The sequence below is a fragment of the Ips typographus genome, linkage group LG2 (genome assembly GCF_016097725.1).
Source record: "Ips typographus isolate SLU linkage group LG2, UJ_Ityp_2.0, whole genome shotgun sequence".
In the NCBI taxonomy this organism is placed as follows: Eukaryota; Metazoa; Arthropoda; class Insecta; order Coleoptera; family Curculionidae; genus Ips; species Ips typographus.
This window is the reverse complement of record NC_138423.1, coordinates 1,123,093-1,141,826: the sequence shown is the minus strand read 5'-3', so window position 1 is coordinate 1,141,826 and position 18,734 is coordinate 1,123,093. Positions and strand designations below refer to the sequence as shown.

At 33.5% G+C, this 18,734-nt stretch overlaps 2 protein-coding genes and 1 long non-coding RNA gene across 6 annotated transcripts in view; 2 read left to right on the top strand and 1 right to left on the bottom strand.

The window, feature by feature from the left end:
• The window catches only part of simj (transcriptional repressor p66-beta simjang), a 35,285-nt gene extending 21,112 nt beyond the window's left edge, over window positions 1-14,173 (top strand). The window contains exons 10-11 of the mRNA XM_081973829.1: window positions 1,738-1,917; window positions 7,555-14,173. Coding sequence (XP_081829955.1) covers window positions 1,738-1,917; window positions 7,555-7,601 — 227 coding nt within the window. The 3' untranslated portion in view covers window positions 7,602-14,173. The remainder of the gene's footprint in view (window positions 1-1,737; window positions 1,918-7,554) is intronic.
• The window catches only part of LOC145725195 (uncharacterized), a 36,888-nt gene continuing 32,314 nt past the window's right edge, over window positions 14,161-18,734 (bottom strand). For all 4 annotated transcript variants that reach the window (XM_081973844.1, XM_081973841.1, XM_081973842.1 and 1 more), the window contains 2 exons: window positions 18,489-18,699; window positions 14,161-14,564 (listed from right to left, as the gene is read on the bottom strand). In XM_081973844.1, coding sequence (XP_081829970.1) covers window positions 14,239-14,564; window positions 18,489-18,699 — 537 coding nt within the window. In that variant the 3' untranslated portion in view covers window positions 14,161-14,238. The remainder of the gene's footprint in view (window positions 14,565-18,488; window positions 18,700-18,734) is intronic.
• LOC145725211 (uncharacterized) lies at window positions 17,633-18,066 on the top strand. Its single transcript, XR_014177197.1, has 2 exons — window positions 17,633-17,855; window positions 17,913-18,066. It is a non-coding gene; the product is annotated as an uncharacterized LOC145725211 (long non-coding RNA).

Genomic DNA, 18,734 nt, shown 5'->3' with positions numbered 1-18,734 from the left:
CAGACACGAATCCACATTGGTTTAGGGAAATCCATACCCAATATCCAGAAAAATTATCTTGAGCTTCTTGACACCACTGTTGATTCGACCATAACAGAGCTACTACAAAATGATGAAAATTTATTTGAAAATCAACTAATTTTCCAACAAGACGGTGCACCTCCACACTATTCACTTCCCGTTCGAGAACATCTGAACAATCGATTTCCTGGAAGATGGATTGGTTGACGTGGTCCCATGGAATGGCCTGCGAGATTACCCGACCTCACTCCGTTGGACTTTTTTCTATGGGGGCATTTAAAATCTAAAGTCTATGCAACACAGCCGGCCAATATTGCAGACCTTAGGCAGAGAATAATACATGAATGCCGACAACTGACACCGCAAGTCTTCACAAATGTTCGCGAACTCTTCCAAAGTCGCTTGTATTATTGTATGGAAGTTAACGGAGGTTATTTTGAGCCATTAATTAAATGATAACCGCTATTTGCTATTATTTCTGCAGTTAACAAAAAATAAACACAAAATGTATTTTTTATTTTTTTTTGGTCTCAATTCAAAGCAAATGTACAAATAAAATAGTGCATTTAATTCCTTATGAAATACCCTTTCCAACGATGTGCCACACAGGGTATGGTGCCATTTGAAAACTTAGTAGGGGTGGCTATGGCGGCAAAGGGGCTGATGGCAGAAATTCAAATCCAACGTAAAAAGATGTCCCCCTTGCAATCTTTGTTGACGTGTCTTAGCATTTTTTAACAGAGAAATTATTTTGGAAGATATTCAGGGTGGCTACTTTTCATTGAAAAACCCTGTATATGTTTGACTAAAAGGTAAATATTAACGACCCTGTAGGTTTTGCTTCTCAACCATGTAGTATTGTCTAACTGAGGACAAAAGGTCACATCAGCAAACCTTTCAGAACACGAGAATTGAATTAAAGTTTAGACTACCGTTTTGCTGACAAATCCACCATTTTTATGAAATATCTAAGAAACGGTGCAAGATAGGTATAGGCAAGTATTAACATTAATTACTAGCCTTTTTCCGAGGAATTCAGAAATGATTAGAAGATTAGAAACAGGGTGTTAGTAGTTAGTTTAGATGTCTCCAAAATGTGTTATCTGGGTTAAATTTACCTATATCACTTCTCAAAATGACTATTTTTGGCGTTTATTTTTATGGTGACAGGTTGGTCTCACGCGGCCACAGAGTAACGTTTTGTTCCTTATAGCCGTGTGAGACCAATGTGTCACCATGCATATTCAAGTTCAGACCTGCAAGTTCTTGTCGAAAAGAATGTTTCGTTTTTTTGAATTTTCTTGTTTAGAGAGATATATATTCTTTTGCCTTACCATACATTGTTACTTTTATTTTCATTTATTATATTTATTAATAAATATTGTTCTTACTTACATTAAAAAAATGAATCTGTGACCCTAGCAGGCCGTGCGCATTGACATCCTATGCTTTGCAAAGCAGTGTGCGAAGCCTGGTTGGCTTCACGTGGCCTATTTGTTATTACTCTGAAACCACATTGGCTTCATGCGGCACTCAACGTGCTAGATACTAGATATACCATCACCGTGAATCACTCTGCATAAGAGCGGATTCCACGAGTTACGAAAACCCCCTTAATTATGAATGTTTACTGGTAGTTAACATTTTGTGATCCTCTGATATACAAGGGAGGATAATTCTTTGCTTTCGTTACTTTATATTTTTCTAATTGTTTAGGTATCGCTCAAGGTGGTCCTTCGGCTGCGCATCTGATGCATTTCCCGTTCTTGTATCCGTACCAATTGGCGATGGCCCAGGCGCAAGCCGCTGCGGCGAGCGGGAAAAGCGGAGGTGTAGCGCCGAATATTGCGGAGCAGATGCAAAGAGCCGCAGATTTACAGCGCCAGTATCTGTTAGGTGAGTTATTTAGCAAAATTTTATAGTTGTAGAAGACCAACAGTTGGCCTTCTTTTAATCACTAAATATTGTGAATAATTTGTAGCACTCAGCTATACAGGGTGTCCCACGACGAAAGACATCGATTGATATTGGAAAAGTAGGAGAGTTTTGAAAATTTGGCAGGATACTGATGTGGGCCATGCCCAATCTAACTAAAATATTTTCAAAATGGTTGCACTTCCGTTTATACCGGAAGTCGATCACAACTTTCTTATTTTAAATAGAACACCCTATATATTATTACATATTTGGATTCCTCACAAAATTCTGACCAACTTTTGTGTACAATACTAACTACGAAATATTTAATTTTCCAAAAAAGTGACAGTTGCAACGCTCAACATATTTTTGTACTATGTTAAAACCGTATTTCATTTTGCAATGAAACTTTGGGTTATTGTAAATAAAGGATCGTTTTATTAAACTGAGGGTGCGTAATGACTCATTTGTATACAGGGTCGTCAAAAAAAAATCATAAACCTGCCACTAAAAAAAATGAAAAACCTCAAGTTTTTTAAACAGAAACCCACATTTTTTATGACGGAATCATTTTGAGCATTAAAAATTACTATACGTTTCAATTTACTTGCCTATACCTAAATCCAACCAATTTCGTTTTATTTGAGAATTAACCTTTATTAAAACTCCAGATGTCTTGAAAATGTCTCTCTCTACGTGTGGATTTTTTTTAGTCACACCAGAAGTGTGAATTATGTCTATTGAACATTCCATTTTTAGTGAATTTGGCCTCGTCGCTCTAAATAATATTATTCAAAAACAATTCTCCATAGTGACTAGTCAGCAAAAACTCACTAAAAACCACTGTCTTCGGAAAGTCAACCTCTTTTAAGTGTTGCACTAATTTAAATGAAAAAGGGTGAAATTTATGTTTCTTCAGGATCCTTTGAATTGAGCTTTTGGATATGCCTGATTCTACAGAAACTTGTCTTATTGACAAAGTTGGATTTGCAACAAAATAGCCCAAAATTGCAATTTCTACATTTGCATTATTAAGGATTGGTTTTGTTTTAATAGCTTTTCTCTTCACAGATCCCGTATTCTTAAAATGTTCAATTATTTGCTTGACAGCTTTTGGTGATGGCTTTCGTTTTTCTGGATAACGAGCGGCAAACACCTCACATGTTCTACTTACAACTTTATCACATTCTCCGTAAATAATAAACAGATTTAAGTAATCGTGGTTTGAATAACGTAACCGCTACGGTATATTTGCAGTTGTCAAAACACTCAAAACTAGTGTTATTAACATGCCCTGCAGGTCTCCAATATCACCGTGTGTCAAAAGCATGACCAACTAGAGTACCAGCTAATCCCAACTATGCAGCCTAATAAAAAAAAGGTTAATTCTCAAATAAAACGAAATGGGTTGTATTTAGGTATAGGCAAGTAAATTGAAACATACAGTGCGTTTTTTTTAACGCGCAACATAGGATTTTACGTGTTAAATTTTTAAGCCCATGTTAGACCATGTTATTTTGGAACTACAAGTATAAAACTTGACGGGTGTGTCTTTAGTACCCTGAAGCTTAAGTACGTCTACCAATTTGGTCTAAAAAGTGATTTAAAACTGGAAAAAAATCATTTTTTTTCGAAAAGATTTTATCCTTTCATACTCCCTGTATGCATTGTTGTTTTTGAAACTGGCAGGGCAGGTAGCAGGTAAAGTGACTTATTTTGACTGCATCACGACCCGACATCTTTTGAACGTCAAAAGGGCATTTTATGATTGTTTGGAATATACTGTTTGGCTTCAAACGGAGGTCAATTTGAACAATTCACTTATAAAAATACTTCTTTTGTTCTTAACTTTCTTGATATAAAGTTAATGATCACCCTGTTTTACTTTCTACGCCAAATTTTACCTGCTAACTGTCGTGCCAGTATCAAAAACAACAAAGAACAACAATGCATACAGGGAGTATGAAACGATAAAACCTTTTCGAAAAAAGATGATTTTTTGCAAGTTTTTTAACACTTTTTAGGCCGAATTGGTAAATTTACTTAAGCTTCAGGGTACGAAATAGCCACCCGTCAAGTTTTATACTTGTAGTTCCAAAATAACATGGTCTAACATGGGCTTAAAAATTTAACACGTGAAATCCTATGTTGCGCGTTAAAAAAACGCACTGTATAGTCATTTTTAATGCTCAAAATGATTCCGTCATAAAAAATGTGGGTTTCTATTTAAAAAACTTGAAATTTTTCATTTTTTTTAGAGGCAAGTTTATGATTTTTTTTGACAACCCTGTATACAAATGGGTCATTACGCACCCCCAGTTTAATAAAACAATCCTTTATTTACAATAACCCAAAGTTTTATTGCAAAATGAAATACGGTTTTGACAGAGTACAAAAATATGTTGAGCGTTGCAACTGTCACTTTTTTGGAAAAACATCAAATATTTCGAAAACGGCTAGAAATAGGCATAGGGCATTGTACACAAAAGTTGGTCAGAATTTTGTGAGGAATCCAAATATGTAATATATAGGGTGTTCTATTTAAAATAAGAAAGTTGTGATCGACTTCCGGTATAAACGGATGTGCAACTATCTTGAAAATATTTTAGTTAGATTGGGCATGGCCCACATCAGTATCCTGCCAAATTTTCAAAACTCTCCTATTTATACTTTTTCCAATATCAATCGATGTCTTTCGTCGTGGGACACCCTGTATAGGGTGCCACAAATTTGTGTCTAAGTATGGGGATCTCGAAAACGGTAAGAGATATAAGTAGTTGGTTTAACGGAGGCAAATCTGTGGAATTTAGAGTTTAATCTTATGTCGTTTTAACATTTAAAAAAATCCGATTACTTCCGTAAATATTGGAAAAAATTCGAAATTTCGGAAAAACGCTTTTATTTTATTGACACCTGCAATCACGATACAGGGTGTCCCAAAATTGAGATATGATCTGCGAGTTGATATTTTCAAATGAGAACCTCCATTTTTTATTGCAATTATGGATTCCACGTGAAGTTCTAAGTAATTTTCATGTAGCATATCCGTCGATATGTCGATATTCAGCGGTTTTCGAGAAAATAACAGTTGAAAAATATAAAATGTTTTATTGAAAATAGTGTTTAATAAAAAAAAACAATAATTATTTATCAGACTATGAAGGCTTTCACGGCCGGTTAAAACTGAAATACAAAAGTTATCCGGGCTTATAAGCCGTGGTCCAATGGAATTTCTTCCTAATAATTATTTAGTTAATTAAATGTTCAAACTGAAACCCTTCTTGTGCCTGGCATTATCCTAAACGATCGATAAATTTACGCTGGATCCTAGTTATGGTTTCTTGACTAATGTTAGCACACTCTCTTCTAATTTTCAAGTCGTCAATTCAAGATTAGTTTAATAAACAAAATTTTTGAGATGGCCTCACAAAAGAAATCCCAAGGATTGATATCAGGAGATCTTGGAGGCCATTCAATTGATTCACGCCTTCAATCCATCTGTTGGAAAATACTACAGATAATAAAACATTTAGTTTCTCATCTTTGTTTATCGCAGGACGTATTTTTTGACTTATTTTCTACAGAACCCATATCTCTGTTGAGTTCGCACTCTATCAGTGTCCAATCATCGTTTGCCAAACTATTTGAAAAAGCCATGTACACTAGAGTAATGCTGTATCTATCTAGCAATAAATTACTAAATAATTTTCAACATGGTTTTATGAAGGGAAGATCAATAGAGACCGCACTTTATGAATTTATTGAACCTACAATGGAGGCTTTGGAGAGGGGCGAGAAGGTCTGTGGACTTTTTCTAGACCTCTCAAAGGCTTTTGATAGCTTGAACCACAGCATTATTCTAGAAAAGCTGAAAAAATACGGAATAGGAGGTGCTGCTTATTATTGGCTACAGTCATATTTGATGCATAGAACGCAAAGTGTTAAGTTGTATGCTCACCAAGAGCAAGTCAAATCTAGCAAATTATGTATCACTCGCGGAGTACCGCAGGGTACCTTCTAGGTCCACTTTTATTCACAATATTTCTTAACGATCTTCCATTAAATGTTGTGTTCCAGAACGGTCGCCTGGTCAGTTATGCTGATGATACCAATTTGGTAATGCACGCAAAAACATTTGTTTCTCTTGAAGAACTTTGTATATACCATTTCGAGCACATATAGATAGGTGGTTTAGTCAGAACCATCTTACTGTAAATATGGATAAAACCCAGTGTATCATTTTCAAAACGAGTAATAATTTGGTGGAACATCCAGAAAGCATAACTCTCAAGACTAACACTGTACCTATAAGTAATAATACCAAACTATTGGGGCTGCAGGTAGATGCTGGCCTGACGTACAGTTATCATGTCGAGGGATTGAGCGCCAGGCTATCATCGGCATGCTATGCTTTGAGAATTTTAGCTAAACACTGTAGCTTAGACACATTAAGAATTGCTTATTATGGAACAGTGTATTCATTGCTTAAATTCAATATCATATTCTGGGGAAACAGCACTAACATAAGCTTGCTGTTCACTAACCAAAAAGTCGCACTAAGAATAATCACCAAGTCGCCACCGTTAACTACTTGTCGAAATGCATTTAGAAATAATGATCTTCTAACTTTGCCAGCAATATCTATTTTTGAACACATATTGTTTTTAAAACGAAATCCAAATTTTTTTGAACGTTTCTTAGTCAATCACTCACACAACACAAGAGGCAGTCAGAATCAGTACAACCTTCCCCAACACAAGTTAACTTTAACTGAAAAACAGTGTACATATTTTTCAATAAAATGCTTTAATACTTTACCTAGAAAGCTTCGAGAAACACAAGGTTTGGGTAAGTTTAAAAAGGATTTGTTTAATCTTCTCGTTTTCATCGAACCTTACAATTTTGAGGAGTTCTTTCAAAAAGTGCAACGTTCTTAGCAATAAGTTAAATATGTATACATCTATCCACTGATACTATATACTTTTTTCTTCTTTGACGTGTTTAAACATAATTACCCTGTAATTATTTGTTTTAAATAAAAGCTGTTATTTATCTATCTATCTATCTATCTATCGTCATACGCAATTATCTTCAGAGTTTCAATTCTTTGTGTTGTTGATAAACGCATTGTAATATGATTATTTGTTCTTCAACGTTTATTTTTTTAAAAACAGCCTTATATCGACATACGTAGAATCCATAAATGCAATAAAAAATGGGGATTCTCATTTGAAAATGTCAACTGGAAGGTTGTATCTTAATTTTGGGACACACAGTGAAATTTTGTCCGGAACACCCTGTATAGTTTCCGAGAAACAGCCGCGTGCACGGCTTATTGGAACACCCTATAGAGTAACAAAGATGACTGGGATGCCAAAGGTGACTTTGACGAGTTCCTTGCGCACTTTTTACTTAACAACCAATAAGTTTGTTAGAAAGGTATCTCAAAATGGGGTAACTCAATTTCTGAGCAAATTTCTTGTGTTTTTTGGTAAATTTTCGTAAAATTCTTTTAGGCTATTACATCAAACTGTACTTTTCACATTACGTTTTACGGGAATCTAAAAAACCACTATTTTATGGCGTCATAATTCATCAGATCATTTTAATTTTCAGACATGATTCCCCCGACTCCCGGACAACGTCACAATTGGAAAACGTGATGCGACTTAGAGCTGGAGAGAAGAGGTGGAGCGTAGAGGTGATTTTTCAGTACAGTACATTCAACAGTGAGGCGTTTAAATTTTATACTTGAATGTACTTAAAAAATGAGCGCCGCGCTACTACTAGTAGTTTTTTTAAGTTAAGCAAAGCTTAGAGTGAGAGAGCGATATGGAATGAGTTTTGTTATTTTTCGTGATTTACTCTTGTTAAATGGGACCTCCCCGTTGACAGGAAATCATAATGTTTCGAAATATTTAATGTGGTTTCCTGTCAATGCATTTGTTTTCAATTCGCAACTCCCTCAAGAAATAGCTAATTAAATTATTATATGAAAAATTTACAAGAGTTATTGTGAACTTCAACCGCGTAGTAAAAAGCGGATAATATAATTTTGCCCATAAACCAATGATGCTTGTTGGTTGATTTGTCCGGGTTGACATCGTTTTATTTTTATTTCCTATAGAACAGTCGTACCGGGTGTTCCACTGAGGCCAAATCTCGAAAACTGTAAAAGATACAGGTTTGACAAAAAAAATTGTGTAACTAATGTGGCAAAGAGAAAATGCTGGAAATATTTTTTCCGCCAGGTGGCGTAATTTACATAGTAAAGGTATAAAAGTCTAATTTCACGCGTTTTCCGTTGAGGGCGCTGCGAATCTCGTCAGACAAAATCTTAAATATCAGGAATTATTATTTAATGAAGTAATAGCTCGTTAGAAAAGTATTAGTTTGCTCTATTTAATGGTCACAATTTATTTTAGTTTGTTGATGACCCCATTGCAACAAACTTTGTTCATAATGCAGTAAGATTTAATCTTTGGCAAGGAGTTCACCATTTTTAAAGACATTCTATTTCGAATTTTTGATTTTTAAAACAAAGAAAATTTGTCACTGGTCATCAAGGGTTACTTCCATTAATTTACTGTACTGGACGTCCAGTTTATGTAAATGTCCTTTTCCTCTACAAAAATATCCAAAAAGGGTAACTCCTTAAATTTAGGTCTATGAATTTGAGACAAAGAAATGTCGGGCTTTAATAATGTAAGGCCCTTAAAATGGTTTATAGATGTAGGCAATCGTTTTAACTGTTTGATTATAATAAAGAAAATCAGGCAAATTCTGAAATTAATTAAATAATTTTATTGACAACGACTGTCTATCTAAAAAACTAACAATACCAACATCATTCTGATATTTTGTTGAATACATACAAGTTAGATGTATGTGAACTAAGCAAACATAAAATTATATTATATTCATTTTCTTAACATTAACAGTTCCTTGAGTAAAGATTTTATATACAGGGTGGTCCAGTTTTAAATGTCAATAATTCACCATTGCATGGCCCATTAAAAAATAAGTTGACATGCATTATGTCATTTTTCTGAAAAATGCTTTCTAAGAAAAATACAGTCCTTCAAATTTTCGTGTTTTTTGTCATAACTGTCAAACCGTTGTAGCAATTTTGATCAAATTTAGAACAAGAACTTATGAAATTAGTACTTAATATGAATAATGACGTTTGCCAAAATTCTCCAGTAGCGTAGATACAGGAAGATGGATTGATTATTTACGTCACTGGATATTTTTCAAAAATTTCAGTTTTTTTTATTTACTTTACTTGTCCAATTTGACAAAATTATAAAATTCTGATTTGAAGCTTCGTTTACGAGATAATTGAGTTATTACGTTCAAAGACCCTAAATCAACCCAACTTAACTTAAAAATGGTCTTGAAAACAGTGAAAATTGACTTAGATACGAGTAAATTTACTTTGAAACGGTGAAATTGACTTGAGAGGATTAAAAATTGTCTTTTGACCAGTTTTCAGAAATTGTAAGATTTTAGCCTTGGCAATTGACTTGAAAACTGTGAAAATTGACTTGAAATGCTAAAAACTGTCTTTGTAGTCAGTCGTTATAGTTTTCAGATAAGTTGAAAAACTTTAGTAGTAAAAATTAGGTTGTAGTCATGAAAAACTACTTTATCTACAATTTTTTACTACAAATTCACACATTTCAACCTTGAAAATGGACTTGGACACCAAAAAGTAACTCTAAACCAATGAAAAGTGACATCAGAAGCTTAAAATTTCCATTTGAAGTAAGTTTTCATAGATTGAAAATACATTTCAATATTTTAGTCTTGAAAATAGTCTTAAATACAGGATATTGACATTAGATTCATAAAAATTGACTTAAAGACCAACTTTTCAGGTTTGTGTTGCTTTTGATTTTCTGGACTATTTTTAGGGCTTTAAAACTGCTTTCAGCTAGCAAAATCGAGTTTTAGGGTTATCTTCACTAAGTTTTTGACATAGGAGACTTAAAAAACTATTTTCACTTTTTCCATAGGTTTAAACATGCCATTTCACGCTTTGTCAGTATTAAATTGACTTCTAGACGTTTCAATTTGCTTTAAGACTGAAAAATCGAATTAAAAAAAAAAAAATCTAGTAAAAGTTAAGTTTCAGACCGTTCATTGACGAAAGTAAAGAATTTTGGCATTAAATGCTACGATATTAGTCTTAAACACTAATTTTTAGAATTAAATTAGTCCAAAAATTCGGACTGTTACCAGTGTTTAATTGAATAAAAAAAAAGTCCAAAAATCCTGTTTTTTGACTATTTTTAGTGTCAAAAGTTAACTCATTTTAAAGTAAAAAATACAACAACCCAAGTAGACATTCATCATTTTTAATGTGATGTTGTAGCTCATTGAAATCTTCTAGAAATTGACGTTAAATTTTTTTTTGCTAAAAATATTATAACTTGACGAAGCTGTTCCAATATCTACATTATTAGCTTGAAAGTTCAGATTTACACTATTAACTTCATACAAAACCGGTCTTATTATAAGAAAATATAAACGATTACTCTTATCCTTCGTTAATCAGTCTATAACTTATGAAAAGGCTTACCATTAGCATTCAATATACTAAATAATCTCTTGTACTCAATTTGTCGCAGGGAGCTATGAGAAAAAAGGAATATACTTCTTTACAAAGAAAATCCAAATTACTTGTTAATACTTCTGATGCATGGAAAGCTGCATTGTGACATATGCATTTAACCATCTGAATATTTGGATTATCTTCTTTGAGTTTAGTGAATAGTGAATTATTAACTCCACCCAGATTATTTGCGCCATCCGTCCCAAGCCTAATCATGTTTTTTATATTTATATTTAAATGAGTTAAAATAGCTATTTATGTAACCAGTTACAAAAAGATCGATTTTGTGTAACGAATGAATGTTTTGAATGAGTTACACAATAAGACATTTTCGAAACGTGTTGCATACATAATTTTTTCTAATTTTGACCAAAAAGCGGTAAAAACCATCTTTTAAAGTGATTTAACACAAATATTCACTTTCATAGCACCTTGTATAAACAGTGACAACGACATGTTATGATGGATGTCGCCCATATGTTTCTACGGAAATGCATAAAAACAGGGAGTGATGAAATGAACTTTTCATAACTAGTTACATAAAGTGATACTTTATATAACTAGTTACATAAAGTAAAACGTTTTGTCACTCTAATCAGTTTTGAAAAGTGTCACTTTATATGCCATAATTAGAAAAACATTTTTAAAGCATTGTATAGAGCATCTGCCGTGGCGCGTTCAATTTCCACTAAACCCAAAAACATAACAACAATATCACTAACTTTTCTGCTATAATATCTAGTACATACACATAAATATTTAATAGTAGAAACGTCCGTGCTCTCATCTACTATTAAAGAATAGGGCTGATTCCCTACTTTTCTTAATAACAATGAACATTTTGTACGATGTTTACTTTTTGGTCAGATTATTTTTGCAATAAGTTTTAACAGAACTATGAATTCCTACATGTACTGCCAGAAGTAGTTCATTTTCCTTTTGTTTATTGGAAATTATTACAATTCCATTAGTATTGTCAGTTAATTTGGATTGGCCCTTTGGAATGGAAACTGGATATATTTTTCTTATGGGCGGTTGTAGAAGAGTGCCTTATTAGGTCACTTTTATGCGCTCGAAGGAACGATTTGCATACCTTGCAATATGCATTTTGAAACGAACTCTTCATTTCTGTGGCATCAATAAGCCAGCCTAGACAAGTAAATAAAATAATATTTTATTAATATTTTGGCTGAAGTTAAATTTACTTTTGACTGTAACTACTATATTTCTACTACAATCTGTCACTGTCAAAACAAAAATTTAGCTGGCAATGGTTAAAGACAACAAGAAAACAAGTAAAGCTCTACATACCTTTGGCCCACGGTTCCCAGAATCGTCACAAATAAAAATATCAAAACAAAAATTCCTGACTGACAACTAACATGACACTTTAAGGTGTATACTTTTTCTATCTAAAATATAAAAAAGGTAGCATTATATAGAAAATTTTTGAGAAAATCTCAAAAAATTTAGATTTATTTAAAAACCACCCTATAGCAGTTAGTAAGTTAACTACAATCATCGCCCTCAACGGAAAACGCGTGAAGTTAGAGAAAAACTTTCTTATACAAAAAATGTGTAGAATTGCTCCAAGAACGTAAGTGTGTTATTTTAAACATACCTTTTCATTTAAATTTTCACAATTATTTCACTTTTTTGCGTTTACTATGTAAGTTGCGCCACTTAGCAGAAGATTTACAATTAAAAACAAACCTAACCTAACCTAACCTCTGTTAGTGGAACACTCTGTACATTTTGCCAACGTTTTAGTTGTCATTTGCAGTCATAGATTCTTCTAAGGTTGAAGAAGGAATTTAGGACCGCAGGGGAAAGTAGGTTCCTTTAAAGAGGACCTTACACTATACACTGTTTCAATACAGTCTACAGTTTATTGTAGCTTCATGTCTGAATGACTGTACAGGGTGTCTCAAATTTGATGGTTTTACGGGGTATCTCCAAAAGTAGCAAAGGTTGAGCAATGCAGTTTGTTTGTACCTTTTTGAAGACTTACTTTGAAGCTCAAATGTCATAAAAATTGAATTAACAGGTATTTTAAAATGATACCTTGTTTTCATTATCAGATAATGTACCTAAACCTTTCTATTATGTGATAATAAAAACAGGTATCATAAAAACCAAGTCATTTTTAAGACTTCTGTTTTTATGGCATTTATTTCTATTACCTGTGATAATGGAAATAGAGGGCGCCAGCCTAGGATTAATTGAAGTTGAGTGACATGTAGGCCAGAACTGTGATGCCCAGTATTCTATGTACCACATGTCTTCAATTATTACCTAATTTTAATTGTGTCTAAAGAATAAGTATTAAAAAAATACATTGCATTTTTTTGATATCCGTTTCTATTGTCACATAATAACATAAAACTAATTTTCATTATCTGATAATTTAAAGGCATCTGATCTATTATTACATAATGGAAACTTTTTGAGTTTTCATTATCAGATAACATATACATCTCTTTAATGACGTTTTTGACATTGCTGAACTTAGACTCTGACGATTTCTTAAGATACAGAATCACAGTTCTAGTCTACATGTCACGCAACTTTAATTAATCCTAGGCTGGCGCCCTCTATTTCCATTATCACAAAATATAAACGTTTTCATTGTCTGTCAATGAATCAACAATATCAAATATCAATATTGTCAATGTCAAATGCGTTATATAACACAAACAAAAACTGCTGATTCGAAAGTTTCGGGTATCTTCCCGGAAAGTTTTGGAAGAAATACGAAAATTTCCATATTTGCTCAACTCTACTTTGAGGTTGGAAGTTTCATCTTTCATCTACTTCTTCTTCTTCTTAATCATTATTCTGGATGTAGCAGCTCTGAAGATGTCAATTGAGGTAACCATCTTCTTAAGTCTTTCAGCCAGGAGTTTTGTCTTCTTCCCACTGATCTTTTTCCTTCAATGATCAGTCTCAAAAGGTCATACCTTTCGCCTCTCATTATGTGGCCTATGTATCCCGTTTTTTTTTTCCTTAACGATCAGCATCAGTTCTTTTGATTTTTCCATCCGCGCAAGGACTTCCAAGTTGGTGTTTCTCTGCACCCACGATATTCACCTACTTAGAGGGCGCTAAATTCGATTTTGTTGACAAACAACATTTTTGAAATCAAAATTTAACTGTATAAAAAAAACTGATGTTTGTATTGTAAGACGACATATTATTAAACTCTAAATTGCGCAATTTTGCCATAATTAAACCAACTCTCAATTTGTGGCACCCCTCTAAACCCAGTGTCTAGTGTAAGTAGGTGACTTTAGGATGGTTTAATTGAATCCCAAGGAAATGATTTATTTCTTATAGAGCGGATATTAACTCGGATAACTTAACTTGCATTCAACCCCGCGAATAACTACGCCCTATCATAATCCTTGTTGTATATAAAAAGCCTTTCGCACATTTTTACAATAAGCACACATCCGATATTATGTACGAAGCTCAATTACCGTAATGTTTTTTAATTATGGGACTTTTTTGGTGTTGTAAATTAAGCACAGTTTTTTGATTCTAGCCGTTTTTTATCCAGTATATTATGATATATGTGTGTATGATAAATCATGAAATGTAATAAATGGATTTCAAATACAGCCTATTTTATTTTTAAAATGTAAAACTTAATAATAATACTTTTGCTCGGCATAATACTACAACTACATGTGATTAGTGTGGGGTAAACTGCTTGCGCTTAGTGTACTTTTACTTTTTTTTAGGAGAATTTTGTCTTTGAGCAAATTTAGTTTGGACGTTTCCCGGTGTATTGGCGCTGGGGGTTGTTTCGCCTGCGAAGATTGAATGTCCTTTTGCAGTTGCACCACTGATTGCAAGTCGAAATTGAATTCGGCAGGCGCTGGCGTTTTCATGGTCAACGCTGAAGTTTTGACCAGCGTTGAATCTTTCATTTGGTTCTCATCGGGCGTGTCCAAGTAGAATTTCGGCATCGAGTTTTGTCTTATGATCGGTAGTTCTTTGGGAAAATCTAAAAAATATCATGTGTGTTAATTTATAAAGGATCAAACGTGTATACAGGGTGTCCCACGACGAAAGACATCGATTGATATTAGAAAAAGTATAAATAGGAGAGTTTTGAAAATTTGGCAGGATACTGATGTGGGCATGCCTAATATAACTAAAATATTTTCAAGATGTCCGTTTATACCGGAAGTCGATCACAACTTTCTTATTTTAAATAGAACACTGAATGTTTTTTCCAAAAAAGTGACAGTTGCAACGCTCAACATATTTTTGTACTCTGTCAAAACCGTATTTCATTTTGCAATGAAACTTTGGGTTATTGTAAATAAAGGATCGTTTTATTAAAATGAGGGTGCGTAATGACTCATTTGTGACCTACATGACCAACTAGAACACCAGATAATCCCAACCGTGCAGCATAATAAAAAAAATGTTTATTCTCAAATAAAACGAAATGGGTTGGATTTAGGTATAGGCAAGTAAATTGAAACGTATAGTAATTTTTAATGCTCAAAATGATTCCGTCATAAAAAATGTGGGTTTCTATTTAAAAAAAGTGGCAGGTTTATGATTTTTTTTGACGACCCTGTATACAAATGAGTCATTACGCACCCTCAGTTTAATAAAACGATCCTTTATTTACAATAACCCAAAGTTTCATTGCAAAATGAAATACGGTTTTGACAGAGTACAAAAATATGTTGAGCGTTGCAACTGTCACTTTTTTGGAAAAACATCAAATATTTCAAAAAAGTCTAGAGGCTGTAATAATACATAGGGTGTTCTATTTAAAATAAGAAAGTTGTGATCGACTTCCGGTATAAACGGAAGTGCAACCATCTTGAAAATATTTTAGTTAGATTGGGCATGCCCACATCAGTATCCTGCCAAATTTTCAAAACTCTCTTATTTATACTTTTTCCAATATCAATCGATGTCTTTCGTCGTGGGACACCCTGTATTGGAAAGATACAGGATGATTGTTGATATTTTACTCAATAGACGTCATAGTTAAAATTGACATATGCCTATTGCCTGTCAAATTTTTGATTATTTTTAATAAAACTCCTTATATTTTGAATATTCTGAAACATTGAGTTTTTATTGTCTTTGTTTTTGAAAACTTACATACATCTTACACATTTCAAAAGTAAAGTGACTGTTTTTGACAGGTGTCAACTGGGTTTTACAGTGGGACCAGTTCAAAATTGCATTAACAAAGTTACGTGATGTGTCTCTTACAATTTCAGCTTTTACAACTGTCTAAATTTGGAGGTATAGTATTAGTTATTAGTTTGTTGGAACGATAGTTTACAAGCATCTCAACGTACCGATAATTGTGATAATAATAACATTTGAGTTTGGAAACGGAAATAAAATCAAACTGGGTTAAAGATAGGTATAGAACATGGTATACACAATTTATTTTTTAAACTAATAGGCTCCTATTTCAAAATCAAAAGTGACTACCACGAAAATCATTAGTAGTGTCTTGAAAATAAGGATATTTTTTTCAAGAAAATAAAGAAAATTTATTTATTTAATTTATAGAAAAGGTACATTTTTGTAGGGAGGTCAAGTGTTTACCATTATAGTTAGTTTTAGTAGGATTGTATGTAGTTATTAAGAAAATTAACAGTATTACTTGATAAACTCTTCAAAGGAGGTGAAAAAGGTGGTACGTGGAGGTAGAAGGTAGAAATCTGCTTAGAATTTTGCGTAGAATTCAAAAATTTAATAATATTCAGGGGTTTCATATAAAAAACACGACTTTTTTCACGTTATTCTTCCGTACAGTTTAGGTAAATAAACCACCTTGTCTCTGTCTTTGAAAATGAGGCTTGTTTCCTTAGAAACTAAAGCTCATTGTCAAACAACGCATTTATATGCAATTTAAAGTCTACAACAGTGTTTATTCTTACTTATTTAAGTTAAAAAAACTATTTTAATAATGGATATCACTGAAGATGAACTTCCGGAAGATGTTCTAAAAGCCGCCAACATGGCTAGTTTGCAATTATTGCTGCCTCTCAAATCGCGAGAAAAATACGAGAAACAGTACGAGTTGTTTACCCAATGGTGCGAACAAAAGGGGATAAAAACCTTAAAGGAAGAGGTACTTTTAGCGTATTTTCTGGAAAGAATTCAAACCTAACACAATGTGGTCAAAGTATTCAATGCTCAAAAATTTAATAAAAATAAAAAGAGACATCGATATCGGTGAATTTTATAAGCTCACTGCATTTCTGAAAAAGCAGAATGTTGGTTTTAAACCTAAAAAGGCGAAAATTTTTACAAAAGAAGAAATATTCAGTTTTATGAACTCCGCACCAGATGAAATTTACCTGTTAATTAAAGTTGCCACTATATTCGGACTTGCTGGTGCATGTCGAAGGGAAGAGCTAGCCAATTTAACCACTACAGATATTGAAGACAAAGGAAACCTCATAATTGTTAAAATTAGAGATTCCAAAAATCATACAGCAAGAAACTTTATAATATCAGAAGAAGTTCATAACGGAACCTACCTGCAACTGTACAGAAGATACACCGGCCTACGTCCAAAAAAGTCAAACAATCGTTTTTTCCTAGTTTACAGAAAGGGTAAATGTTTTTCGCAAAGTGTTGGAGTAAACAGTTTTGGAAAAATGCCTTCTGAAATAGCTGTTTTTTTGAAGTTGCCAAATCCAGAACTCTACACAGGGCACAGTTATCGTCGATCATCGGCAACGTTCCTGGCCGATTCTGGAGAAGGAATCACTGACATAAAACGCTTGGGGAGTTGGAAATCGACTACGGTAGCTGAAGAATACATTGATGAATCCACAAGTTATAAAAAAGGATTAAGTAACAAAATTCTGACCTTCAATCCTAAAGAAAGTGAAGCAGTTCCAAGTACCAGAATTTTACCTTCAGTTGCTCAATCTGCGATCAATTTAAAAAACGCGACCAATTGTACATTTAATGTATAGATATTTCATTCGTAGAAAAAATATTGTTCCTAACACGTGTGCAAAGTAGTTTTCCGGCACTTGAAGCTTATCCGAACTCCGCTTCGCGTCGTTCGACTAACTGCTTTCGCGTGTGGAAACATAACTTTGCACACTGAATAGGAAAACTACTATTTTTGTTTTTGGTTGTTGATGGTCAAGAGAGACTTTTAATGAGAGCTGGAAAGTCAGTTTTCTAAAAAATTCGAGCAAAAATCAGACTATTGAAGATCAGGGGATCTTAGAAAGCTGTTTCCTTCCGGAACGGAAGTTACTGAGTGTAATACCGAGTGCTACCAGCAATTGTACCGTCTAGTCCGCGTTATGACATGGAGCAGATTGTGATAGAGGACCTATTCCAGAAGTGGTTAAATCGATAACCGAGGAGGCCTCCCGGCTGTTACCGAGATACAGCCTTTGCAGTTAAAAATCCACCTCAACGGAAAAGAAGAAGATTGGTCAACTGACGGTTTATTTTGGACAATTTGGACTCTTTGACGAAGAGTATTAGTTGTAAGTAGTTGTAATTTTTTGTATTAAAGATATTTGTAGTTTCAATGATATATTTAGAAGCAGGATTTTTAGGTAGAAAGTAAGTTAGATAGGTTTAGTTATTTACCTTAAAAATAACTTGGCATACCTATAATAGAATTTTTATTCAAGCTTATTTATTTAAATTTTCTTTATTTACTAGAATATTAGAATGAATGGTCAGGGTGAATCTGATGCCAGTTATGACGATATTATCATGCAACTAGAAGGTGAGGTAGATTTGAGTAAATCTCATTTTCAGAATGATAATAATCATGACAGTAGATAACCCTTTTTTATTCATAATTTCTTATCAACAACAAAATTTTAAGAATAACTTAATATACTACGGTTCGAAATATTGGGAGTTTTATCATATCAACAAACAAAAAAAATTGAATACTTACCGATAATTTTAAGAGACAAACTCTTAGACATTCGCCTTTCCCTCAACGATTTGCCAACCCTGAGAGTAACCTCCTCCTCTTCAGGAACTACCAGATTTTTGTTTCTGACGTAGTCGCTCTCATCCCCGGAACTCGATGAAGTCTTTTCTGGAATGTTGTGAAAACTCACCGATTTCTTGATTTGGAATTTTTCGTGCAGTCGGTTTGGTACCTAAAACCCAAATTCTTATTACGTCACACGTTTAC